This window comes from Pipistrellus kuhlii, unplaced genomic scaffold (assembly GCF_014108245.1).
Source record: "Pipistrellus kuhlii isolate mPipKuh1 unplaced genomic scaffold, mPipKuh1.p scaffold_m20_p_9, whole genome shotgun sequence".
In the NCBI taxonomy this organism is placed as follows: domain Eukaryota; kingdom Metazoa; phylum Chordata; class Mammalia; order Chiroptera; family Vespertilionidae; genus Pipistrellus; species Pipistrellus kuhlii.
Genome location: NW_023425595.1, coordinates 59,373,435 through 59,401,023, shown reverse-complemented (window position 1 = coordinate 59,401,023; position 27,589 = coordinate 59,373,435). Strand labels below are relative to the sequence as shown.

The window sequence follows — 27,589 nt, the reverse complement described above, 5'->3', positions numbered from 1 at the left end:
GTTGTACAACATTGGTGAACTGAATTGGTTCCTGCTGCAGAGAAATAACAAACGCCCACTGAAAATTGCTTGAATGGCTCCCTGCCTACATATGTCTTAAACAATGATGCTCAAGGTGAGTAGAGGACCCAGAGGCCAAAACATAAGTAGCCATTTTTGACACCGCGTTTTTTTGTGACATCACCACCACATAAGAAGTGACCAGACTGAGGCCCTGGGCAGGGACATTGATCTGACCAAGTTTATTGTTATGTGAAAAGTGAAGCAAAAGAAACATTTTCTGGAAAAGACTTGATCATTTTAAACTATCAGTATAAATATGTTTAGAAAGTTCCATCATATCTTTGAATACTACTTTCTAAGAAAACCTGTTTCTGTGGTTTCATAGGATTACATTTTGCTTTAGTCAGAGGATTAGGTCTTGGCATTTGTATTACTTCTTTCATTGAGACAATCAAATCTTTTTTTTTATTATTGAGGGCAAATTTCTCAGACTTTCCAATGGTTGATGCTTTTTGGACTTTGTTGATATTATTAATTCTCATCTGAGGATTTTTTTCCATTGATGTTTGGAGAGTGAAAAGGAGGGAGAGAGGGAAGGAGGGAAGGAGGGAGAGAAGTCCATGGGAGATAGATACATGGGTGGGCTGACTTCTGCAGGTCCCCTACAGGGATCAAGCCCAGAAACCTGGGGTGCATGGGAGGATGCCCTACCAACTGAGCCACACTGACCAGGGCAAAGATGATCAAATCCTACAGAAAGCTACAAAAGGTTCTTCCTATTATTCTTTGCCTTAGGGCTTGCTCCTAAAATACCATACACAGTTTTATGTTGTTTCTTTTCTAAAATCTGAAAATGACTTTTGTGGGGCAATCAGATGGGGGAAGGGAGAAGATCTCTGAAGGATGAGATGCTTGTCAGAAAAATGTATTTCCAAGGATGCTTTCAATTCAGCCCTTGGGCCTAGTCTGCTCACAGCAATTTACAGAGAGTTCAGCCCTTTCCGGTCATTCAAATAGGGTAACTAATCTTCATTCAGCAGCTTTAAAGCGCCTACAGGCAATTCTACTTCCAATGGACCCTTTATTGAAAAGGAAGGTTGGAGCTGTGACTGGTTTGGCTCAGTGGATAGAGCGTCAGCCTGAAGGATTCTGGTCAAGGGCATGTACCTCGGTTAAGGGCACATCCCCAGTAGAAGGTGTGCAGGAGGCAGCTTATTGACGTTTCCAACTCTCTATTCCTCTCTCTCTGTAAAAAAAGCAATCAAGTAATATTATTCTAAAAAAAAAAAAAGAAAAGAAAGGAGGCTTCGTGGTGAAGCTCTTTCCTTTGCACTCCCATGAATCCAGCTCAGGTCCGGAGCGCACACAGCACCGGGCAAAACAAATACTTTGGCGCCAACACTTAAAGTCTCAGCGTCACTTAGGAGCAGGAGCAAGTAGGTTTGTTGGTTTAGCAAACAGGATAGGAGGCGGGGGGAGGGGAGTGGGTGGGAGGAGAAAGGAGGAGGCAGGGCCCACCCCTTTGGAGCGGGATTGGTCCCCTCCCTCCCTCCGGCCGTTCATTTGGCACCCGGGTCCGGTGGGTGGAGACAAACCTGTCGCTAAGGTGGTGTCAAAATGAGCCCCGTAGGTGTAGGTGTGGGCTGTTCCCCAAGTTTGTGGTTTTAGATTTCCAAAGGGACAGACTTAGTGGCTAATGGGATCCAGTCTTCTGTATCTCACCGTAATGTCACCGTAACAGGAGGCTCCCAGGAGCTTAAGAGGGTAACTCCCGACACAGACAACATGACGAACGTCCCTCCGGGGTTTGATTTTAGCTTCCTAAATGAGGAAGAGGCCAGGAAGATCCTGCAGGTGCTGGAGAGGAATGAGGAGCTGCAGAGGGCGGAGAAGGAGAGGATCAGGTACAGAAAGCAGATTCTTTCTCTGCTCCCGGGACCTGCGGGCCGGGGCGCGGGGGGAGGGAGCGCGCGGCTCCCCGGGGACACCTGTCCGGCCTGGTCCTCAACGCGCAGCATCCCTCCCTCTGGGGCACCCCGGCCGGGGGAGATCTGCCATGAGCTTTCCCCTTGAAAAGGATTTGGGGGGGCCTAGTTGGGGCTCTTTCTGCTGCACACAGCACCCCAGAAGGGCTCGGGTCCCCGCGGGGTGGGGAGCGCCCCTGCCCTCACCTTGCGGGCGCGGACTCCCGGGCGCTCCTCTCCGAGTGGGGGCCCCACCTCCGCCAGGACCCTGGGTGGCACCCGCCGCCGGGGGTCCAGGCGGATGCGCCCTCTGCAGCGCCCGGCTCGGTGGCCTCCGGTCGGTCTCAGGCCCGTGGGCCAGGCCCGCGGGTGGAAAGGGACCTGGGCGCTGCGTGGAGCGGGATCCTAGACCGCACGCACCCAGGCGCTCACACAGCTCCTCGCCCTACAAAACACCTTTCTCCGCCCCGCACCGTCAGTCGGCGAGGCCATGGAGAGAGCTGACCTCTCCCTGGAGGCGAAAGGATTCCCCACCTCAAGGGCTGGGGCTCCGGGAGCTTGCCCCACTGTCTGGAGTGACCCGGCTGGGACTGGGGATGTGCCCGGAGGCTGGAGTGGGTGGGGCGCCTGGCTGGTGGCAGTGCTGCAATGGGGAAGTTGCCCTGGAATTTTACCCTTGACCTTACTCTGCGGTGCTGTAGGTCAGGGATTGAAATCAAGAGTTTTACAACCTGGGAAGTACGTGAACCAGTTTTTGTTTTTTTCCTGATGGGGAAATGTGGGTTCAGTGAGGGGCTGTTCTCACCAATTCTGGAACAGACCACCCATCCAAAGCGGGCTCAGTTGACTGTGGAAGGGAATTCAGGGCACCGCTCTCAGCCCAAAGAGCATGTGGCATCGATTGGGATTTGGAAAGCTGCTTTGTGTGTGAGTGATGTGTTTTGGTGGTGGTGGTGGTGGTGATGTGAGTTCTAGATTTCCACCTCTTGCCAGTGATCTCACTGCCCATCTGCCCTATACCTCCAGTTAAGAACCTCCAAAGATACTCTTCCCGTACATAGGGGAACCCTAGCTGGTCTTTATCAAAAATTAGAATACCCTGGGCCTGAAGGTACAGCTTTTCTCTCCCACTGGCTCCTGTGGGGATACGTGAACATTTGTTTATAAAGGAATATTTGAAGTTTGAGGATGTGTTTTTCACACCATCATACGCTGCCTTTTGAAAAACACACTCCGTCATTTCCTCAAACAGTGTTTAAGTGTGTCCTCATGAACACAGCTTGTCCACACCCACACACCCACGTGCATGTACCTACACATATGGACGTGCACTGTACACAGGCACACCCAGCCTTGCCAAGGACTTCAGAGCTGCATGCAGTTTGTCTTCAGCAGAGAGCAATAAGAAAGTGTAGCTGCTCTCAGTGTGCGTTCTTGGAAGTGTTTCTTATCTCTCAGAGGATGTTACCCAGTGCTGTGTATCTGGGGAAATTGAGGAGAGAATTAGGAGCTATCTGGAGGGAGGGGAGCTTCCATTTTGGATATTACCGATGTGGCTTCTCATGAACTAATATATAGTCTTAGAAATAGTAATATTGCCCTACCCGTGTGGTCAGTTGGTTGAAAGGTCACAGGTTGGATTCCTGGTCAGGGCCTCTGCCCAGGTTTTGGGCTCCAACCCCAATAGGTGCATGCAGAAAGCAGCCAATCAATGTTTCTCTCTCACCTCAATGTTTCTCCCTCTCTCTCCCCTCCTATCTCTCTAAAATCAATAAAAACACACTTTTAAAGAAATAGTAATATTACCCATTTTAATTTTGATTCAACAGGATTTTGACTTTCCATAGTTGACCTGATGCTTGCCTTGTGTTTAGTCTATGGCAGGTTTTGGTGGTCGTGTCAGCTGACTTTAGTGGGAACTGCAACTACACTTCAGTGGCAAAAGCCATGGGCTAAGCAGGAAGGCCTCAGCAGAAAGGCTAAAACACATTTTCTGGTTCCATGGCACTCATATCCTAACTGAAACATCAATACAAAAATAGTACTGTTAACTATTAAAGAATTAAAAATAATTACCCCAAATTTGCCGAAACCGGTTTGGCTCAGTGGCTAGAGCGTCAGCTTTCAGACTGAAAGGTCCCAGGTTTGCTTCTGGTCGAGGGTTGTACCTTGGTTGCAGGCACATCGCCAGTAGGGGATGTGCAGGAGGCAACTGATCAATGTTTTGACATCCCCAGTAGGGGGTGTGAAGGAGGCAGCTGAAGGTGTTTCTCTCTCGTCAATGTTTCTAACACTCTATTTTAAATAAATAAATAAATAAATACCCCAAATTAAAAAAAAAATATAAAACATATTTTATATTAAATATGTATATATAAATATATTAAATATAAAAAACTTAAGGTAAGTAGGCCCTCGGGCCAAATGCTCAAGGCAATTATATCTAGTACATTCCTTTCCCTGGCCAATTCTTGGGTCCCACAATCAAATACCTGTCACTGGAGAGCAGTCCCAATGGGGTTGTTCTGCTTACCGATCCATGCACATCGGTTTTAATAGCAAGTACTGGCATGCAGAGAAGGCCTGAGATAACATGTCAACTTGGCTGTCCTTCTGCTTATTTTCTTGATATGTACGATCATCATATTTTCCAGATCCAAAGTCAGAACATGTGACTTGTAATTCCAGATTATTATTTGAGACTCTGGGAGGCCTTTTTACTATATTGAAAAACGTTCTCGAGATCTCCTTGCTAGGTTATAAAGGGACCAAATGAGGAAGTTTGGGACAGCTGATGATTTCAGTTATCTATAGCTCTGCTAGGCTTGAGGAGTCTACAAGAAAAAACATTTTGTAGAATTACAGTGTCATGCTGGGCCATAGATGTCCAGAGATGAGTGTTAAAGGAGTGACATAGTTAAGGTAAAGCAGAGATGGCAGACAGCCCTATTTCAGAAAGGATCCTGAACACACAGTATGTATTTCCCCCTGTTCTCTCCTCATTGGTTCCAGGCCTCATCTGGCTCCAGCTTCCTAGGAAAATATTTGCATTAAATATTATAATTTTTTTAATATATAAACTTTATTCAAATTTTTTAAGAAGAAAAAAACACCAAGATTCAAAATGATAGGCAAAAGGTAGAAATACAATAAATCATTCATGCTAGGAGATATTCAAATAGTAAACAAAAACACTACAGAAAAACATTCACCCTCACAGTAATGAAGAAATGAAAATTGAAATAACCACAAGACACCTACCATGTTGCACCTTTAAAAATAACATAAAAAATTATTGTGCAGTGAAATGGAAGATTCAGCAAATTGTTAGTGGCATTGTAAATTGAATACAATCCTTTTGATGAACTGTAAGGCGATACCTATATATAATGCCTTCCCTTGACCCATTCATCCAATTCTTGGATATTTTTCATTAGTAGGAGATTAGGGAGGAGAAGATGGCCACACCAACATTTATTAAGTGCTTCCTTCTTATATAATAATAGTAATTACCATGATAAAAATAACAGTATTTGTCTCTTACTGTATACTAGGCACAGTACTACGCATGCTTTCTATTGTATATTTAACTAACCCTCCAAGTAACCTTACTAGGCACACACTTTAACTTTCATTTCACAGAGAAGGAAACCACTTACAAAGATTGAGTATCTTGCCAAAACAGGTTTGTCTCAGTGGATAGAGTGTCAGACTAAAAGGTCCCAGGTTTGATTCCATGCCCTTGACATGTACCTTGGGGGTGTGCAAGAGGCAGCTGATCGATGATTCTCTCTCATCGATATTTCTGACTCTCTATCCCTCTCTCTTCCTCTGTGAAAAATCAATAAAAAATATATTAAAAAAAAAAGATTGAGTATCTTGTCCAAGTTAAGTGGCAGAGCCAAAATTTAAACCCAGCTCAATCTCAAAACTATTTTGCCCGTCAGCATTGAATAATCCCGACGACCATCCCTTGGGGTGAGTATTATTAATTAATTACTTTGTGTGGAAGGGAAACTGAAATTTGACAAGGTTAAGGAACTTGCCCAAGGTCACATAATTCCTAAGTGGCAGAGCTAGCTTTGGAGCCTGAATCTGTCTGGCTCCAAAGCCTATATTTTCCCACTGCACCATGTTTCTTCCTGAGGAAATAATTTAGTAGAGGAAAAACAAGAAACATAGTCTCAGATATTTATTGCAGCATTTCCTATAATCGCAATATAGTTGGACATTTCAAATCTAAACGCCCAATAGAGCACAGTCATTACAAAGGACAATTGTGAGGAGATAATTCTGTCTCACCGGTGTGATATTTTTGTTCTGCATTTCAGACTACGTTGGTTGTTGTTAGATACCTCCAGCTTATCGTAAATAAAACTGTGGGGGAAATGCAAATGCGGCATTCTTTTGTGGAAAGCGGATCACAAAATAGTGCCCATGCTATCATCATTGCACTTTATTCAGGACACCTGTGCATGTGCTCAGCAACTGGAAGAAAATGAGCAAACACCTGTGCCTTTTGATGAACCTCTAGGGCTTGATGCAGCTTCTGGCCCATGGTGAACATTCAGTAAATGTTTTCTTTTTATTTATTTTTTATTTATTTTTTTAATATATTTTATTGATTTTTTTACAGAGAGGAAGAGAGAGGGATAGAGAGTCAGAAACATCAATGAGAGAGAGACACCGATCAGCTGCCTCTTGCACACCCCCTACTGGGGATGTGCCCTCAAGTAAGGTACATGCCCTTGACCGGAATCAAACCCAGGACCCTTCAGTCCGCAGGCCAACGCTCTATCCACTGAGCCAAACCGGTCTCGGCTGTTTTCTTTTTTTAAAATACGTTTTTATTGATTTGAGAGAGAGGAAGGGACAGAGAAAGAAATATCTGATCGGTTGCCTCCCACACTCCCTGTCCAGGGACACACACCCTAACCAGACACTGAATCCCCCGGGGACATATGCCCTGATGAGGAATTAAACTGGCAACCTCTCAGTGCATGGGGAGACGCTTAACCAACCAAGTCACACTGGCCAGGGCCATTCAGCAAATGTTTACGAAAGGCATGGGCTTGCCCTGTCAGCTGGGGGAGCCTGTCTCCGGCCCAAGCCCAGCACTGCCAAGATGGAAAGTCAGGCCCGAGGGAGAGGAGGCACGCAGGCCAGGCCAGGCCGGGATTCATGCTGGGCGCATGCCACCTTGGAGGCTCTGGGAAGGCAGACGAGGGGAGGGTATAGGGTTTCATGGCTTAGAGGGCAGGGGACACCAGGGGCAACCAAGGAGCTTGCATGTAATAGGCCTCCAGTCAATACTTCGAGGAATGGATGACCTGCACTGGCTGAAGTCAAGTAACCCTCACTGCTCTCCCCACTTCTGACTCTGTTTTGCCTTCCTGTATAATTCCAACATCCTCTGCCCAAACACACAGGATTTCTCCTTCCTTGGAACCCTATAATGCACTATATAATCTCTGTGTTACATTTATTCTCTTGTGTGAGTGTAAGATTCGTGCTATAGAAATATTCTCAGAGCCAGTGAAGGAGATAGAAATTGCCAGTTAAAATCCAACCTGACAGCTGAAACCAGTTTGGCTCAGTAGATAGAGCGTCGGTCTGCAGACTGAAGGGTCCCAGGTTCGATTCCGGTCAGGGGCATGTACATTGGTTGCAGGCACATCCCCGATAGGGACTGTGCAGGAGGCAGCTGGTTGATGTTTCTAGCTCTCTATCCCTCTCTTTTCCTCTCTATAAAAAAATCAATAAAATATATATTTAAAAAAATTTTTTAACTTAAAATCCAACCTGACAGTTCCATTTCTTGTTGTGAAAAGGATTTTTTTCCTGGAGGTATTCACTTGGGCATGACTTCTTAGGCCTTACACAGTCTGTGGTTCTAGCCACAGGGAAGAAAAATGGCTGAGAATCGGAATCACTATTTATCGATTCTGAAAAGTATCATACTTTCTACAAGTATCATACTTTCCACAACTACCTGCCTATCACCCCCACTCCCACCCACCCACATCCCATAAATGTAACTGATATGGAAAGTGCCAGGAGATTATATCAGCTCACAGAAGAGAGATCAGTATGTCAACATCATTTAAGTATAAGCTGTCCCAGAGCCTGGCATAGTCAAGTTGAAAAACGGCATGTCTAGATTTGGCCTAGCTTTGCTCAGTGGCAGGATTGCAGCCCAAGAGGGTTTCCCGAAACTTGGCTGTTGGTGAATGATTTCACTGGTGTCCTGAGCTGGGGCGCCGTCCTCAGAGGGATTGCAGAATGGAAGTGGTGACGTGGTTGGAAGCTGGTGGGAGCTACCGCGTGCCAGAGAGACTGGAAGCCAGAGAGGCGCAGGTCTCCTGTCTCTCCTAAGCTTCCCACCTGCTCTCTCCTCACCCAGCCTGTGAATCTGCCTCTGGCTAAGAGACGGACTTTCAGGAAACATCAGATGCCAGGCCCTGTGAGGATACAGCAGAGAAAACAGAAATGGATTCTGCCCCAGATGGCTTTGAGCTGTGGTTGGTGTTAAATCCTGCGAGGTGAAGGTGTTCCTATCAATGCAGTGTCTCCTCCGGTAGCCCTGTGTGGCCTGGGGCACGGGCCCTGGGAACTGCCCGGGAGTCACAGGGGTGCCTAGGAGGCCTGAGTGTACCTAATGTAGCCAGGTCTGAGGCTAACATGCATCTCTGAGGTGTCTGCATTTTCCAGTCATATCCAATTTTGTCAATTCCTTTCAACCAAGGGGAGATCTTTCTCTCAGACACCTTCTCCTGCCTACTTACTCCTCTGGGTTGGTCTCCATGGGCAATATGCATAGAAGGACCATGTTTCCCCCAAAATAAGACCTAGCTCATGGAAAGATAAGACATCCCCTGAAAATAAGACCTAGCGCAACTTTGGGAGAAAAAAATTAATATAAGACACTGTCTTATTTTCGGGGAAACAGGGGTACTAATTTTTAAAAAATATATTTTATTGATTTTTTACAGGGATGAAGGGAGAAGGATAGAGAGTTAGAAACATTGATGAGAGAGAAAATTGATCAGCTGCCTCCTGCACACCCCCTACTGGGTATGTGCCGGCAACCAAGGTACATACCCTTGATCGGAATCGAACCTGGGACCCTTGAGTCCATAGTCCAATGCTCTGTACACTGAGCCAGACCAGTTAGGGCCACATGGAACTACTAGATTCACAGTTCTATATCCCAGGGTTGGAGAGAGTGTCCCTGTTAGGCTTTGTGACATTATAACTCTCCTAGCTTTTTTCTGTTTTCTTTTATCCTCATCGTACTCTGATAAAGCAGGTATTTTTATCTTTTTGCAAAGCTAATAACAGCAGTAATCATAGCTAATACTTGTTGAGCACTTGCTCTGTGTTAAACTCTTCATGTACATTATCTCATTTAATTCACAACAGCCTAATGAGTTAAGGGAGTTTTCTGTGTTTTTTTTTAAATCTCCATTCTACAGAGGAAGCTTAGAGAGGATCAGTAACGTAATTGAGATGCTACTGCTAGGAAGCCTGGCCAGGTACTCAGAGCGTCACCCTGATGCCAAGGTTGTGGGTTTAATCCCTGGTTAGGGCACATACAAGTATCAGCCAGTGAGTGCATAAATAAGTGGAACAGCAGCTCAATGTTTCTCTCTCTCACTCTCTCTTCTCCTGGCCCCCCATCCCCCCTCCAATCAATTTTTTAAATTTTATTTTTATATATATTTTATTGATTTTTAACAGAAAGGGAGAGAGATAGAGAGCTAGAAATGTCGATGAGAGAGAAAAACACCAACCAGCTGCCTCTTGCACACCCCCTACCGGGGATGTGCCTGCAACCAAGGTACATGCCCTTGACCGGAATCGAACCTGGGACCTTTCAGTCCGCAGACCAACGCTCTACCACTAAGCCAAACCGGCTTCGGCATCCAATCAATTTTTTAAAAGCTGCTAAGAAATATTGCATCTGTGAACTGCCTCCCACAATAAAGTATGAAGAAGCTAAAATGATCACCCTCACTTTGCCCATCTAGCTTGAAACAGAGTCAACCCTGACCTCTTCTCACTACAAAACTCTTGCTATTTCTGCTGACCATGACATAATTTTTTAAATGTTGACCATTTCTTTTGACAATAAAGAAATGCAGCCGAAACCGGTTTGGCTCAGTGGTAGAGCGTCGGTCTGTGGACTGAAAGGTCCCAGGTTCGATTCCGGTCAAGGGCATGTACCTTGGTTGCAGGCACATCCCCGGTAGAGGGTGTGCAAGAGGCAGCTGGTTGATGTTTCTAGCTCTCTATCCCTCTCTTTTCCTCTCTATAAAAAAATCAATAATATATATATGAATTCGACCATCAAAAGAAACAAAAAAAACAGAAATGCAAGATGTTTGCCTTTTTAACTTTCACAAATACTATGAAAATAATTTGTTTTTAGAAATACTTGAATGTTTTGCTGCCCTTTTCTCGCTAATGTTTTAGTGATGTTAATGTAGTCATGGCTAGGGTGGTTTCTGTACACTGATTGTGGTCAAGGACTGTACGGGGTGGAAAGCCTACTCGTACTCAATTCTTAATTAAATGGACCGTAACTTCTGTAAGGGAGTACAAAAGAAATGAAAGATCTGGAGGAACCACATGAAGGACAAAGAAGTTCAGGTTAAGGTTAAAAACATTTTTCCTCCTGTTCACATACTTGGACCTTAAAACAGAACCAGCTAGCGAAGAGCTTTGCTAAGGCGATTCAGGTCTGGTTTGCCGCAGTTAGTTATTTGCCCAGACTGTGATATTTGAGAGCCGTAGGCTCACCTTCCTCTCCTTCTCGGGAATGTTTCCTTATTGGCATTGCCAGCGGTGCTATTTAAAGGCTGGACTAAAATGTCACGTCAGCATATCACAGGAGCCAGCTTCCTCATTCCACTGTGCTAGACTTTCTAATAATCTAATAATGAAAGAGGAAAATGGGCTGCAATAACCCAACTCTCCAAAGAAATGGGGTGTTTTATATATTTACTAGAGGCCTGGTGAACAAAATTCTTGCATGGGGGTGGGAGGGTATTGTCCCTCAGCCAAGCCTGCACCCTCTCCAATCTGGGACCCAGTATGATTGGGCCTAAACGGGCAGTCGGACAACCATCTCACAATTCAGGACTTTTGGCTTCCAATTGCTCACCTGCCTGCCTTCCTGATTGCCCCTAACTGCTTCTGCCTGCCAGCCTGATCACTCCCTATCCACTCCCATGCCAACCTCATTGATGTCTAACTGCTCCCATGCCAGCCCGTTTGCCCCCAATTTCCCTCCTCTGCTGGCCTGGTCACCCCTAACTGCCCTCCCCTGCAGGGTTGATCACTTTAAACTGCCCTCCTTTGCAGGCCTGGTGCCTTCCAACTGCCCTCCCCTGCTGGGCATCTTGTGGTGGCCATCTTGTGTCCACATAGGGGCAGATCTTTGACCATATGGGGACAGCCATCTTGTGTGTTGGAGTGATGGTCAATCTGCATATTACTCTTTTATTAGATAGGATAGAGGCCTGGTGCATGGGTGAGGGCTGGCTGGTTTTCCCTGAAAGGTGTCCTGGATCAGGGTGGGGGTTCCCTTGGGGCATGGGATGGCCTGGGCAAAGGGCATGTAGTGGTTTGCAGGCCAGCCTCGCCCCCCAGCAACCCAAGCGGAGGCCCTGGTATCTGGAATATACTTACTTTCTACAATTGAAACTTTGTAGCCTGAAGTGGAGGCCTAGCACTGCAAGGGCAGGCAGAAAGCTTGGCTTCCTCCGTTGCTGAGGAAACGCCTCCCTCCTGCTCTCTGTGGCTGTAGCCATCTTGGTTGGGTTTATTTGCATACTCGCTCTGATTGGCCTGTGGGTGTGGCTTGAGGGCATGGCTTTTGTAGAGCAGCGTGGTGGTTAATTTGCATATTGCTTTTTTATTAGGTAGGATATCAAATGAGCTTTGGTCTCAACTTTAGAACAACGCAATTCACAGCAGGTGAAGGAGGACAAGGGCTGCAGAGGGGAGGGCAGGGGAGGAGATGGGACGGCAGGGGCTATTGAGAGGGATGGTCACCTGGCAAGTTCTGTTCTGCTCTCCAGGTTTATTCTAAGGACACTTGGGAAGAGATTGTTCCAGGCATGTCTCTCAGTTTCTGGTAGTTCCTAGGCTGTGGCAGCGTAGCTCTAGTCTTCACATAACACTCTCCCTGGGTGGGTGGGTGTCTGTCTCTGTGTCCAAATTTTCCCTTTTTTATAAGGACATCAGTCATATTGGATTAGAGCCCATCCTGAAGACCTCGTTTTAAGTTGATTACCTCTGTAAAGACCCAGTCTCCAAATAAGTTCATATTTTGAGGTATTGGGAGTTAGGAATCCCAAATATATACCTTTTGGAGGATATAATTTAATCCTTAAGAGCAAGGCTGGTTCAATATTTTAAAATAAATTACTGTAAACCATTATATCAATAGTCTAAAGCAGAAAAACACATGATCACAGTAATTAATGCAAAAAAAAGCACCTGACAGCCCTTGGCTGGTCTGGCTCAGTGGATAGAGTGTTGGCCCACAGACTGAAGGGTCCTGTGTTCGATTCTGGTCAAGGGCACAGGGCACATACCTCAGTTGCTGCTCAATCCCTGGCCCTGGTTGGGGCACTTGCGGGAGGCAGCCAATCGATATGTTTCTCTCTCTCTGTCTCTCCCCCTCCCTTTCAATCTTTCTAAATATCAACGAAAAAATATACTCAGGTGAGGATTAATGACAACAAAAAAAGCATTTGACAGAATTGAACATGCATTCATTATTTTAAAAATCTCAGCAAGGGCCTGGCTAGTGTGGCTCAGTTTGGCTCAGTTGGTTGGAGCATCGTTCCCTGTACAAGTTTGATTCCCAGTCAGGGCACATGCCCACCAGGTTTCCGGTTAGATCCTCAGTGGGGGGGCTGGGGGTCGGGGGAGATGAAGGGGTGCAGCTGATCAATGTTTTTTTTCTCACATTGATGTTTTTCTCTCTTGTTCTCTCTCCCTCTCCCCTTCCTTCCTCCCTTCCTTCTCCCTCCCTCTCTCTCTCCATTCCTTCCTTCTCGCCTCCCTCCCCTTTCCCTTCTTCTCTCTAAAATGAATTTTACAAATTCTCAACAAGGAAGAAATAGAACCTGATAAAATACATCCACAAAATAACCTATAGCTAATATCATACCTAATGGTGAAAGATTGAATGCTTTCCCCCTTAGATCAGAAACAAGGATGTACAATATCCTATTCAACATCATATTTAATATCCTAGCAATATTAAGCAAGGCAAAGAAATAAAAGGCATACATAACAGAAAGGAAGAAATAAATTGTCCCTATGATTGTCTACAAAGAAAATATGTCTGCCCTTGTCTCTCCCCAGTGTGGTTCAGTGGTTGAGCGTCAACCTATGAACCAGGAGGTCAAGGTTCAATTTCTGGTCAAGACATATGGCCAGGTTGCTGGCTAGATCCCCAGTGTGGGGCGTGTAAGAGGTAGCTGATCAATGATTCTCTCTCATCATTGATATTTCTATCTCTCTCTCCCTCTCCCTTCTTCTCTGAAATCAATTTTAAAAAATTTTTTTAAAGAAAGAAAGAAAACCTACCAAAAAGAAGAAATCCCAGAACTAGTAAGTGAATTTAGCAAGGTGATAGAATACAAAATTAATATACCAAAATCTACTGTGTTTCTATACAATCGCTATGAACAATTAGAAATCTGAATTTAAATTTTTTATGGAAAAAATACAAAGGAACTGAATAGGCAAAATAATTTTGAAAAAGAATAAAATTGGAAGAATTATATTACTTGATTTGAAGACTTTCTATAAAGTCGAGAGAGCATAGTATTTGTGAAGGAAAAGACATATAAATTAATGGAACAGAATTTAGTCCAGAAATAGACCCCAAAAATATCTCCAATTGATTTTTTTTTTTTTTCAGAGGTACACAGGCAATTCAATTAAGGGCAGTCTTTTAACAAGTGGTATTAGGATAAGGGGGCACAAGGCTAGAAACATTTTCATCAAACTCAAATAAAACCCATTAAATAGTGACTCTCCATTTCCACCTCCTCTCAATTGCTGGTGTGCACCAATCCGCTTTCTGTCTCTATGGATTTACCTATTCTGGATGTTTCAAATAAGTGGATATGGAACCTTTTTGTGTCTGCTTTCCTTACATAATGCTTTTGAGGTTTACCTACCTTGTAGAACGGATCGGGACTTCCTTTCTTTTTACAGCTGAACAATATTCCACTGTGTGTAGATACCACAGTTTGTTTAGCCGTTCTTCTGTTGGTAAACATTTGGGTTGTTTTCTCCCGTTTGCTGTTGTGAATAGTGATGCCATGAACATTCATCTATAATATAAGTATTGCTTGGGCTTCTTTTGGGTACATACCTAGAAGTGGAATTACTGTGACATTCAGTAATTCTGTGTTTAACCTTTTAGGAACCATTGAACTATTTTCATCCACATTCACTTTATGGTGTATATTATTTATGCAACATCTAACATAAAAATAACCTTTGCAAATGGACTCATAGCATAATTTTGTGGCCACATACTATTCTCTTGCATGTATTTTATAATTTAATTAACCATTCCAGTATTTTAGCCACTTTGATTTTTGTGATTTTTTTTGTATACTAAATAATCTGACAAACTTTTGTGCTTTACATGCTTAATTCAACCGAAATTGTCTCCTTAGGGTAAATTCCACAAAGTCAAATCATTAGTTTATAATGTAAATATTTTCTAAGTTCTTGTGGCATGTTACCAAATTGCTTCCAAAAAACGTTCTACCAAATGGCACCTTGACTGGCAATGTGGGAAGCCTCCATTTAGCCACACCCATCTCAGCACTTGATAGTTTTATTATTTTTTAAATCTTTGTAAATTTTTTAGGTTAAAGAAAAAAAGATTCTTATACTTGATTTAATTTCTAACAATGGTTATAATGACCTTGAACTTTTTGATGTGTTTATTACTCATTTACATTTCCTGATTTACAAATTGTCTGTTCATATCTTTGCCCATTTATGTTTGAAGGTTTGTATTTGGGATGCTTCTTGTCACGAATAACAGATCAAACCATGGCTTCTACAAATAGGGGATAAACTCTTCTGACATAGAAGACACCTGGAACTATGCAATTGCAAGCTGGCTTAGTGTTTAGGATGTCAGCATGGTGTACTGGCAATGCAGGATGTCTACAACGCCTCCAAACAGCACACCCCTGTTCAAGGCCAGAAGGAAGGGGACAGGATTGAGCCAACTGCCTCTGTCCCTGTTATTACTGAAGTAATAGCTTCCCCAGGTGCCACCCCAATGGATTTCATCTCCTCACATTTTACTGACAGAACCAGGTCTTTAGGCCACCCTTCACTGCCAGGGACTTGAGCAATGAAGGATCCAAATGCTAGGCTTACACCAATCATGCTCCATCCCCTGGGAATGAACACTTTGTTGCCCACAACAAAATTATTAGAAAGGAGGAGGCACCTGGAAGGCATGGATTCTAGAAGGCAACCAGCACTGATACAGAGTCTCAGTATGGGTTTGTTTGTTTTTTCTGCCCGGCTGGTGTGGCTCAATGGTTGAGCATCGACCCACAAACCAGGAGGTCACATTTGATCCCCAGTCAGGGCACATGCTCGGGTTGTAGGCTCCATTCCCCATAGCAGGAGTGCAGGAGGCAGCTGAGCAATGATTCTCATCATGGATGTTTCTCTCTCCCCCCCTCCCTTTCTCTCTCAGAAATCAATAAAAGCATATTAAAATCTCTTCAGGAGCTCATTGTCGGTATAGTAATCAGGGTCCCACCGTAAAAACAGAAACCACTCACTATTTAAAACAAAATGTGGTGCGGTGACTAGATTCCACGGTAATAAAGAGTCAAGGAAACCAACTGGGAGTGAGAAAACTAGAGACTGGCAGCAGCAGGGCGCCTGGAGGCAATGCTGTGCTGCTAACTGGCTCTCCCGGAGAAAAAGCCTTGGTTTTAGCATGGGCCAGTTTGAAGCTAGCAGCAGTTTACCAGGCGGCTTGCAAAATTCCTAAATATTTACCAGCCTGCTCTTCTGAGCCAGTACAAGCCAGCTCTAGCGCACCACACGCTGGAAAGGAAAAGGGAGCAAGTGGTGTTATCCAAGCCCACAGGCCAGAGCATCACTAACTACCAAGAAGTCCTCCATGAGACAGGGCGAGGAGGAGAAACAGTCTGACTTTTCCCTTCTCACCCTCACATCTCCTGACAGTGCCTGGTTGAAGCCGGCTGGAGGCAGCCGACCAGCAGTGAGAGCCTGGGAAATGCAGCTTGTGGGGTTTTCTCCCAGCAGCAGGAGCAGAGCAGGGGAGAGACAACTGCTGTCCTCCTCCTTTCTCTCCATCCCTGTTGTCTTTTCCTGTCATCTTTTGGATTCTGCGTTTTCTCGCCGCCTTACATTGCTAAGGCTTTGCTTCCCTGCCAGAAAATTCCCAAAAGAAGACTTTTCCTTCCCCTTATCCTACGCTGCTGCTCATGCCCGTCCTGGGCCCTTCTGTGGTTTCTCTCCTGCTTCTGCACCTTTTGGGAGTTGCTCTGCTCTGCTCTTCCTTCTTTGTGCTACTGCTTCTGCGCACCTGGATATTCTGCTAAGCACTCTCTGTCATGCTTGGGTGACCAGGGTTTTATGTGGAGAGGAGGACTCTCACTCAGCGCACCAGTGGTGGAGAGGGCTTTGCAGAAAGGTTGCACGTGGACTGAAACTGGAATTTGAAGGACTTGGGGGAACCAAGATGGCTTTAGGGACTAGCTACTCGCTCTGCTTGCATGCCACAGCCAGCATCATCCTTCAGGATGTCTTTGATTCCCTCTCATGATGCTGCTGAAATTCTTAACTGGCTCAGTCATTCCACATCAGCTGGTTCAGATTCCGAAACTCATGGCTGTCCATGCCAGGTCACCTGATGCATCTCTAGCCAACCTGTGGCACTGCCCGGGGGAAAGCTTAGCGCTGGGTTTTCTCAGCAGGGGCTATCGGCCATCCAGTTCACCTAAGAGTGATATCATGTTGGCGTGGCAGGCCCTGGGACTTACCTGTCCAGGAAGGGGTTGCACTTGCTTTCACTCTACTCGCTCTGCTTCTCCTCCCTCTCTGCCCACCACCTGTGCACTAAGATCCATTTGCTGTGTCTCCCTGCCTCTTGTGATGGCAGGTCTTGGCCCCCAGAGATTCTCAACCCTAGTTGACATGACAACTGTCTGGGGAATTCAAGAAACTACCAATGGTAGGCCCATTGGACACTCGGGCTTAATTGGTCTGTGATCAGGTTGGGCATAGGTATTTTTTGGGGGGGAGAAGGGGGGGGAGAGGTCTTTGTTAATCCTCACCTGAGGATATTTTCTCATTGCTCTTTAAAATTTATTTTTGTTTATGTGTTTTTGTTGTGTTGTTGTTGTTTATTCTCACCCAAGGATAGTTTCCCATTGATTTTTAGAGAATGGAAGGGATAAGGAGAGACAGAAAGAGAGAGAAAGAGAGAGAGAGAAACATCAATGTGAGAGAGACACATCAATTGGTTGTGCCCCAAGCAGGGCTGGGGATCGATTCAATACAACTGAGGTACATGTCCTTGACTGGAATCAAACCCAGGACTTTTCAGTCTCAGGGCAGGGAATGAACCTGCAACCCAGGTATGTGCCCCAAAGAAGGAATCAAACCCTTTGGTACCTGGGCTGATGCTCTTAACCACTGCTCAGGACCAGAGCAGGCATGGGTATTTTTTGTAAGCTCCCTGGATGATTCTGAAGTGCAGGGGAGATCCCATCTTGGCTGCCTGGGCACTGGGCACTGACTTCACCTGCCACATCTTTCCCACACTCCTCGCCTTTCCATGAGTTTCACTGTTGACTTCTCAGGAAACTCTATTGTTTGGGATGGGAAAGTCTGGAGTCCTAGCAAGAACAGCCAAGAGGGTCATGCCTTGTTTCTAGTACTTTCCCACTTGAAGAGTGCCTGATAGTGAAAGGAGTTTAGAGACAGGAAAGGCAGTTTTAGGGAAGGGGATCCATGGGAGAGGAATGCATATGTGATGGGAGGAGATGGCTCCAAGCCAGAATGTTTATCTTACAAGAGGAGAGGGGAGCACTGAGTGGGCTCTGAAGCTTTAAAACTTGGGCACTGATACCATGTAAGGAACAAGGGGAAAGTGGCCAATTAGGAAAACACGGGGGACATAAATTAAGGAAGGGGCCAATTAGAAAGTGTCGTGGTTCAGACAAAGAGGCTACCGGTAATTGTAAACCCATAGGCAAAAAGACTTGGGGGACTAGGTTTTTCCCACCTGGGATGCCTCCCCAAGGGGAGTTTGTATATGCTTACAATAAACTTCCACTCTTTGCTTAAAATCTTTTAGTCCACGAATTTCAAACTTGATAGGACAAGAAACTACAAGGAGAGTCCGAGAGCTCGCCAGTTCATGTATCAATAGAATCAAAAGGACCTTCTGTCCCTGGAAGAATTGCTTTTTACTTTTCATTGTTTTTATTTTGTTTTATTGCCCACTAAGTGTGGCTTACACATAAACACAAGTGCTGTAATATCCATGAGCTGGTTAGATCCTGGTCTGTTAACTCACTTCCTTGAACCTGACTCTAGTCATGGGTTCTTCACACTAGTGGCTGAGTGATTATGTTCAATGTGGGGGAAATGGGAAATGGCTCAAGAAGGGAAACAGAAGCCCAGAGAGTTCTGAACAGCTAAATCAGCCTAGTTTCCATCCAAAATGGCCAAAAGAAAGAGGCATTAGGTCTCTCTCTCTCTGCCGTTTCTGATTCGTCAGAAATACTTGACTATGGACTTTTTAAATATATGTAATTCTTAAATGCTAGAGGCCCCGTGCATGAAATTTGTGCACTGGAGGGGGCGGAGGGGAGAGGGTCCCTCACAGTCTAGGAAGCCTCGGAGGATTTCTAACTGCTCCCCCCTGGGGGTATCAGGCCTAAGCTGGCAGGCGGACATCGCTCTCACAGTCTGGGCCTCTCACAGTCCAGAACCCCTCACTCCTTGCCACCCACCTACAGTGAAGGCAGGAAAGGTTCCCACCACCACCACTACACTTGCCAGCAATGAGCCCGGCTTCTGGCTGAGAAGCACTCTCCTGCGTTGAGTGTCTGCCCCCTGGTGGTCAGTCTGCATCATAGGGACTGGTTGTTCTGCTGGTCATTCTGCTATTCGGTTGATTTGCATATTAGGGTTTTATTATATAGGCTATGCCTTCCACACTCACTTGATCCCCTCCCATATCTTTTAAGGTAGAAAGAACAAATACAGTAGGTCCTCGAGTTATGTCGGAGGCCCTTTCCTATGACACGACGTAACACGATTTTCATCGTTAATTCGGAACCCACCTATATAAGCACCTATGTCACTTCCATGTAGCACATACGCAGCAGTAATGAAGTGAAACAGTAAAAATTTAAAAGAAAGCTAACAATTCCTGACCTTTACTTGTGGTAAATAAATAATAAAAAACATAAAGCACATATCTACATACGTCGAAATGACCAAACATTTTTTTTTTTAAGAAATAAATGGGAGATGGGGACGTAACCATGAAATGACATACCCCGAGGACTGTCCGTACTATTATCCTCCTTTTCTCTGGATGAGACTTTATCCGTATTTTTCCCTTTTTCCAAAGAGCCTCAAGACCATAGTAACACCCAGGTGTGGACATGGGACAGAACGTAGGACTCCAAGTGTCCCCTGTGGCACTTGTGCAGCATGTCCTATGGCTCTACAGGCGAAGCCATCCAGACACGGGCAATGGCCATGTGTGGGAATGTGTAGGCTCAAAGGGAAGTTAGTACCTCAGCTTTAAGGGAGTTGAATAAGAGGAGAACATGTGAGTGTGATCGCAGTAATAGCGGTGTGAGGTCAGACTGGGGCCCTCCATGATTTCCATCAGCTTACGGTCACACCAAATGAGCTCATGATCTAAGTGAGACTCAAGTGCTGTCCATTTAGCAAAAGTTCGCACAGGACTGCCTTTTGCTGCCAGCAAGGGGCTTGCTGCTTCCCAGCCCCTCAGTGAACATCCTGGAGATGCTGCTGAGATACAGGCAGGAGGGAGGCAGGGATACAGGCAGGATACAGGCAGGGATACAGGATAGTGGGGCTGAGGAGCTCTGAAGACAGGATCCTCAGAGGCTCCCAGATGGCCTGAGGAAATCTTCATAGGTTTTAATTAAATCCCCTAAACAGCCAGCATTTTTATTTAAATTGTGTCAGAGCCCAGATGGCAAAACAAGTGTGTGTTTTTTTCCTTCTGTTTTGTCTTTCATTTTTAGATTTTTAAACTGCAGGACTTTTTACAGCCTGTTTTAAAAATTGCCATCATGCACTTTATGTGTGGTTCTGCTTCCCTCCAGATGCTGGTGAGGTCCATAAAAATGGACTATGCGTGTTAGAAGGTAGGTCTAGGTTGTCGGGTGAATTACTGCATTTGCACTTGAGCATGCACTCCCCTCAGAATCACCAAGGGCCAAGTGAGAACTTTGCTGGCTCCTCAGAACAGAAGCAGCCCTGGGCTCAGCTGGGCAGGGCATTTCTGACAGTGGCCTTCCCCATGGGGAGGCAGTCAGGGGGCACCCAGCCACCCCTCTGCTCTCTCTGCTCTACAGCTGTGGGTTCTGTATGGCACTGGCTCCATGGACAACTGGAAAGGCCAATAAATTAGGTCATGCCTGTCCACTGCCATCCAGGCAAAACTCTTAAAGAGGTTTATGAGTAACATATTCCCTCCAGGGTACTATCTCCACCTTCAAAGCCACACTGGCCCCACCCTCACCTAGTTCTGCCTGGCACTTACACACCCAGTTTTACTGAGCTCTGGCTCCAGATTCTTCCCCGGCTTTTTTTCACGTCCCCATGTGTCAACTTATAACACCTTGCTCTGGCCTCTTAAGGAAAGGGAGCTCACAGGAACAAAATATATATATAATCTATTTTAAAATATATCTTTATTGATTTCTGAGAGGGATGGAGAGGGAGGGAGACAGAAACATCAATAATGAGAATCATCATCGATTGGCTGCCTTCTAGGTCATAGGTCAATCTTCAACTTCTGAGCCATGCTGGCCAGGCAATAAGTGTCATTTTTTTTTTTTTAATTATTATAAACAGCTTGCATGTGCCTAAAAACCAACTAACAACTGGTGTAAAAGCCACAATTTCCAAACAGTGCTCCAAAACAGCAATTTAGTTTTATCGTAACGTGATTAAAATGCTTTTCTGTTTTCAGCTCATCTCCGAGGGCTGCAGGCACAGGCTCCTGAAGTTGGGAGCGTCTGCACCTCTAGCGGTTGGGTCTCTGGAGGAGGGAAGCCAGGTCCCTGCATGCCTTTGGCTTGGCTCTGCCTTCCTTCCTGGGAGGCAGGTAGTCACCAGTCAACCTGCTTCCAGATACTGTTATTGGAAAAATGCATAGGTGGTCTTTCTCTGTTGCTAGCGGGAGTGGGGCTCTTGGGGTGCTGCTGGAAGAAGCATTTCCAGACGCCCCCCGGGCGATGAGACGTGTTAAAAGCTTTATTGCCATGGAATTGCATCCCTTTGGTGAAGTCCCATTTCCCTAATCCAGTCCTGGAAGAAGCACAGTTGAGGATCCAGGAGAGCTAGAAGGAAAGCCGGTGTGGAGCCTTCCCGTTCCAGCGTGGCACTAGGCAGGTGGCAGCCATTTGTCCATTGTGTGTAGGGTCCACCCAGCCCCAGGCCATGTGGGCAAATGCAGAGCATGAGAGCCCCACAGGCCAGGAGTCAAGGATGCTATGCCAGGAGGCAAGAGAGAAAACTCCCTCGTTTAGGAGCTTAAGTATCTCACATCTTCCCGTGCTTGCGGTGGCCATACCTACTCGGGCCAATGACCTGTTCCCAAGTGTGATTGACAGACAGTTTACCTTCCCTATTTCACCCAGACTTTCCTGAGCATCTGAGTATTCTTCCCTGGTCCAGTACCTCCCCCCGAGCCTCTGCAGGGAACAGACCAGTGCCTCCCTGGGGAGTGGTAACTGCAGCTTCCTGGCAAAGCTGTCCAGATGGCATGCCTATTGGCCTTCTCTTGGCTCCTTTCCAGTTATTAATGAACTAGGTTGATTACATTGATATCAATATGACAAGCTCCTCCATTTGCAGCATGAAGGCAATTCATTGTCCTTGGACCCTGTCACTGCCTCAGGACCCTCAGCACACCCAATGCCTGCAGCGTGAGAAGGATCAGAGGTCTGGGTACCTCTGTGTCTACTTTAGCATCAGAACCCCACAGAATAAATTTTATTTTCATATTATGATTCAACAATGTTTCTGTTAGGCATCAAACACTTATTTAGCAGATATACTGAGATCCTACTATGAACCTAAATAGAATATTGGGGACTAGCTACAATTACAAGAAATATTAACCATGCTCTGTTAACTGTGGTTGTTCTGTTCTGATTTGAGAAAGCAGACTCTTAACCTCGCCCTGGGACGAGAGTTGTACGCCCTGGGACATGGGAGCTAACATCAGAATGTAGTCCCTCCTCCTTTCTCAAGACCTGCCTACCATTATGAAAAGATTAACAACCTTGTGGCTCAAACAATCTAGTTCAGGAGGCACCCCGGCCCCAGCCTGCATTGCCTGTAACATGTAACCATTATCCCGGGCCTACTTTCCCATGCCTGCAATTCTTACTCTCCCACATGATCTTTGCTTCCTACCCAATAGAGGCAGCTGGCTTATGGGGAGAGGCAGAGCAGATTTTTGTGGATGACCTGCTGCTCTCCCATACTGCCACCATTATTGAGATAAACGCTCATATATGATTCAACCTTGTTTCTGCTTAATTGGCTCAAGTAGTGATAGGCAGCCTGGACCCATTGGTTATCCAATTACACTATTATCAGATATACAGAAATGCTCTCTACCATCTCTCAAGGTAGTGAGGGAGATAGATTTTAAAATAGTATCCTCACTAAAATGTAACAGGCCATAAAATAGTCTCACACAGGGATACTGAGGCCATTTGACCTTAGATGAGGTGTTAGGGAAGACTTACTGGACATGGTACCTGAACTGAGTCTTGAAGGAGGTCTGGGGCAAACACAGGTAGGAATGGCACTCCAAATGGAGCAAACAGGGTTAGCTAAGGCACAAGACATGAAGGATGAAGGTGGAGCTGGAGGCTCCTTCAGCAGTGGGCATCAGTAGAATGCAAAAATGACAGGCCATGACTGACCAGGGAGGGCCTGGTACAAATTAGAAGCTAAGCCCAGTCATCAAAATGCTTAGAGCCATGATTGGCAAATTGTGGCTCATGAGCCACATGCAGCTCTTTGGCCCCTTGAGTGTGGCTCTTCCACAAAATACCACGGCCTGGGTGAGTCTATTTTGAAGTAGTGGCATTAGAAGAAGTTTAAGTTTAAAAAATGTGGCTCTCAAAAGAAATTTCAATCGTTGTACTGTTGATATTTGGCTCTGTTGACTAATGAGTTTGCGGACCACTGGCTTAGAGCAACAGTGACAATGGGAATGGCTCTGGGTAAAGGATTAAGTCTTTTGGAAGAAAGATGCGTTTAGGAACCTTGACTAGAGATGAAGAGAAGGGGAGCGGCTCAGGGGATCTGTGGAAAGTTTAATTAGCAGAACTCAGTGGCCAACTGGCTGGAAGAGGAGAAAGAAGGGAACCTGCAGATGAACTCAGCTTCCAGCTTTGAGGTCTTTGGCATCTGAGCTACTGCTTACCTGGGAACTGGTGGGTTCAAGTGGACTCCACGCTTTGTGAGTCCAGAGTGAGGTGATATTTCTGAACACTAAAGGAACCAATTCCTACCAACATTTAAACATGTAGATACATTATCTCTCCATGAAGGTTATTTCTTGGCCATACAGGTCGTTTCAGGCCTGTGAGCAGGATTGGGGGTGAAGCGAGGAGAGCTCACATTTCTGAGCAGAATTCTGGCAAGGGCTGAGACGTGTTCCCAGCTCCAGATGGCCTGGGGGAGGGCTTGGGGGAGAAGCTGAAAGCAGCAGAGGGCCTGATTGGCCCACAGGGACACCACCCGCACACGCGGAGGGGGACAGCCTGCCGGGCAGCAGGTGCCCAGCCAGCCAGATGCAACTGCACCTGGTCTCATTTCCTCCCGGTCAGCGTTGGAATTCTGTCAGGAGTTGTCTCTCTCTCCTCTTCTAAGCAAAAATAATTCAAGTCAACTGATCACTGAAATACCCTCACCGCCCCTTCAAAAAAAAAAGCCCCAACGTTTTTTCAAGTGGCTATTTTCCTCTGTAAAGCAGCAGCACATCGGCTTTTCAGCAGCACCCTCCTCTTCGGTCCGGGATCGAGGATCCATAGAAATGTGTTTCCCCTTCGGCCAGTGAGGGATTCTCTGTCTTCAGTGTACCCTGCCAGCTTGGGGTGCTGGGCACTTTGGTTTGAGAGCTTGTCCAGAGTCACTGAGGAGAGGGGACAAGCCATCATTCTCCCGTTGGCTACCCAGCACTTCCCAGGTAAGCTGCTGTGCACCAAGGGGAAGCCCTTGGCAGCTCATCTGGACCTGGTATTCCAGAATTTGCTTGAATATATTGAATGCCCATCTCTGGGTTCAAAGCAGCAAGGCTGGGAATGTTATGTCCAGCAGGCATGATGATACATGAAAAAGATGCCCCCTTTCCAAGTTTATCATGAATGGGAATTTACTTAAATAAATCCCAGCATCTTTGGGGGATTAAGATTAGTGATGTTTTCATTTTTATTGGAAAAAAAGATACTTGACAAATATTTTGAGGACCTACTCTTTGTATGGGCTGTGCAACCTACTATGATAATTACAAAGTGTAAAACTCAAGAAATGGATAATCTATTTGGGTGGACAAGACACAGAAATTAAAAAATGTTATAAGGCTGCACATAGCTAAGTGCCCTGATGAGTGACATAGAAAGACAGTAGATTTTTGGAGTGGGGGGGGGGAAAAAGAAAAAGAAAAAAAAAAGATGGGTAGGAGCTGAAGTTATTAGGAACACCTTCAGAAAGAGGTTAGCCTTGAAGGGTAACTGGGTGTAGACAAGTGGAAGGTGAATAAAGGGAGAATGACTTGCAGTTATGACTTGTTAACATTCCCATCGAACCTATTCTACATAACACACTTATTGCACTTTCATTAGTAGCTGGAATACATGAATCTTCAAATCAGGAAGGCTATTTATGTTAATATTGGGAACTTAAGCCCTTAAAAAAAAAAAAAAAAAGGTTTGTTTGTTTGTCTATTGTGAGAACTGCTGGCTAGCTAGAGCATTCCATCCCACCTGAATTCCTCCCCTCCCTGCCCAGGGCTCTGCTTGCTTTTGTGGCTTCTACTAAACATACACTGATTTTTAACAACCTTGCACAAGAGAAAGAGATTTAGGCTAACTGGTTTTTCTTTTTTTATTATTCTATAAATGATAAGTAGCAGCACAGCATGAGATAATTTCTGATAAAACTGAAGTTAACTATGTGTTTAAGGGTTGTGTGGTAACTTTCTCCACACCTCGGGTTTTCCGTTGAATCTGCTGACTCAGGGAGCCATCTCCCAGGGTGTTGGTGTTTGTGTGAGTGACAGGCATGAAGCCACAAAAAGAAATCTTTAGCGTCTCCCTCCAAGCCCTGTTCTTTACATGAGAGCATAGGAAACCTCCAGAAGATTTTCATGATCTTAGCATTGACCTTCTCCTCAGTACTACCTGTGTGTATCTATCAAGAAATTGTGAGTTTTAGAGTTTAGGAATTCTTATTTATAGCCCAATGACACAGGATGGCAATGAAAATATTAATAGATAATATTAATTACCTCCATGAGTAAATTTTGACAGTTTCTCCTGATGCAAGGCCAGCACATAAAAACTTGTTATAATGACTTAAGCAAAACAAAAACAAGCTGTGGGGAGGAAAATAGTTTTCCTTCTACCCTTCTAGGTTCTTTTGGTTGGTCTAGTAATCAGATTGATATGAGAAAGATTAACAGGGAAAAATAACCAAATTATTACATATGTACATACCTCAGAATATGGAGCCAGACAATTTGGGAAAATTGAGGCTTATTTGCCAAGGAGTTAAGAAGGGGGAGGTTGTGGTTTGGCACTTCAAAGGGCAGGAGGGCAATTCATGTGGAGATGAAAAGCAAATGTTTGGCAAACAAAATGTTTTCTGGGCTTTCTGCCACCTCGTTGGTATTAAGCTATAGTTATATATCATGATAGCTCCCTTCCTGGAAAAGGTCCTCTATCTAAATTATTTTAAGCAGTTAAGGGAAATGTCAAATGTTTTTCTTGAGTCTTTCATTTCTTAAAAATAACCAGCTTAAAACAATCAATATCCGATAAAAGGCATATTTGGGGGTTGCAAACTCTGCTTCCCTCAAAACAAAAACAATTTTCATTCTCCATTTCCTTTGCTCAGATTACTCTCTGCCTATCATGATCTTCACATACACACACCCTCCTCCACCACAGGTTCTGTCCCAGTTCTTTGGTTCTGGGGGTCTGGAGGTTATAAGACTGGTCCAGGTGCAGCTTGGAGGTTAAAGTTCTCTTCTCTGGGCATGCTTTAACTGCATTATTTGTGGTTTTGGTCTGTGGTCTCTGAAAAGTAACCCAGTATTTTGTTAAACAACATGGTTCTGTAGTTACATTTCCTGCCTTTGAGACCCATCTTTGCAAATGCTTTCTCAGACGTTAGCCAGAATTAATCTTATCCTTCTTTATGATCCCAAAGCAAGAAAGTTGGTTTTCTATTATATGATAGCGATATAGTAAGAAATATATATACAGATATACTGTGTGTGTGTGTGTGTGTGTGTGTGTGTGTGTGTGTGTGTATTTGGTCTTTGTTCCCTTCCCTGACACAGAGCTTCTTAAACCCCTGAAATTTCCTGAGTGGTAGGGGTCAGAAGAGTATCTTTTCATTATAAGCCCCTTTCAACTACACCTGAATTTATGCCACGGAGGTGACTCTAGAAGGATGGGGGTTGGTTGCCAGAGGGTTGGGGCTGTTAGCCCACCCCCTAACCTCGGTTAGGTGGCCAATGATTTAATCAGCCATGCCTGCAAGAGCCTCTCTAAACAACCAAGTGCAGAGAGCTTCTGGGTTGGTGAACAAGAATGTGTCTGTGTGTCAGGAGGGTAGCATACCCCAAATTCCCTGGGGACAGAGTGCCTGTGCTCAGGACCCTTTTGGACCTTGTCCTGTATATCGCTTCATCTGGCTGTCCTTTTGTATCCTTTAAAATTTCCTTAGTAATAAATTTGTGTTAGTAAGTCAACTTTCACTTCAAACTATTATTTTATCTGAGTTCCGGGAGCTGTTCTAGCCAATTATTAAACCTGAAGAGGAGGTTATGGAAACCCCAGATTTATAGTTGGTCAATCAGAAGTACTGGACTTGATAGTGGGATCAGTTTTATGGGACTGCGCCCTTACCCTACGGGGTCTGCTTTGACGCCAGGTAGCTGGTGTCAGTGTTGTGAGTAGAGAAACCTCCCCTTTTAATGATTTTTTGTGTTCTGTGTTATATCACAGCTAGTTTGTGCATATTTTTCCCACTGTTACATCTTAAATTTCTTA

General features: G+C 45.1%; 1 protein-coding gene across 2 annotated transcripts in view; it reads left to right on the top strand.

Moving 5' to 3' along the window:
* The first annotated feature begins 1,582 nt into the window (after positions 1–1,582).
* Positions 1,583–27,589, top strand: part of EXPH5 (exophilin 5) — a 68,020-nt gene continuing 42,013 nt past the window's right edge. The window contains exon 1 of one of the 2 annotated variants that reach the window (XM_036427299.1): positions 1,583–1,907. In XM_036427299.1, the coding sequence (XP_036283192.1) occupies positions 1,789–1,907 (119 nt within the window). In that variant the 5' untranslated portion in view covers positions 1,583–1,788. Of the gene's footprint in view, positions 1,908–24,218; positions 24,499–27,589 lie in introns of those variants that run through there. The other variant, XM_045578024.1, reaches the window with a different exon arrangement.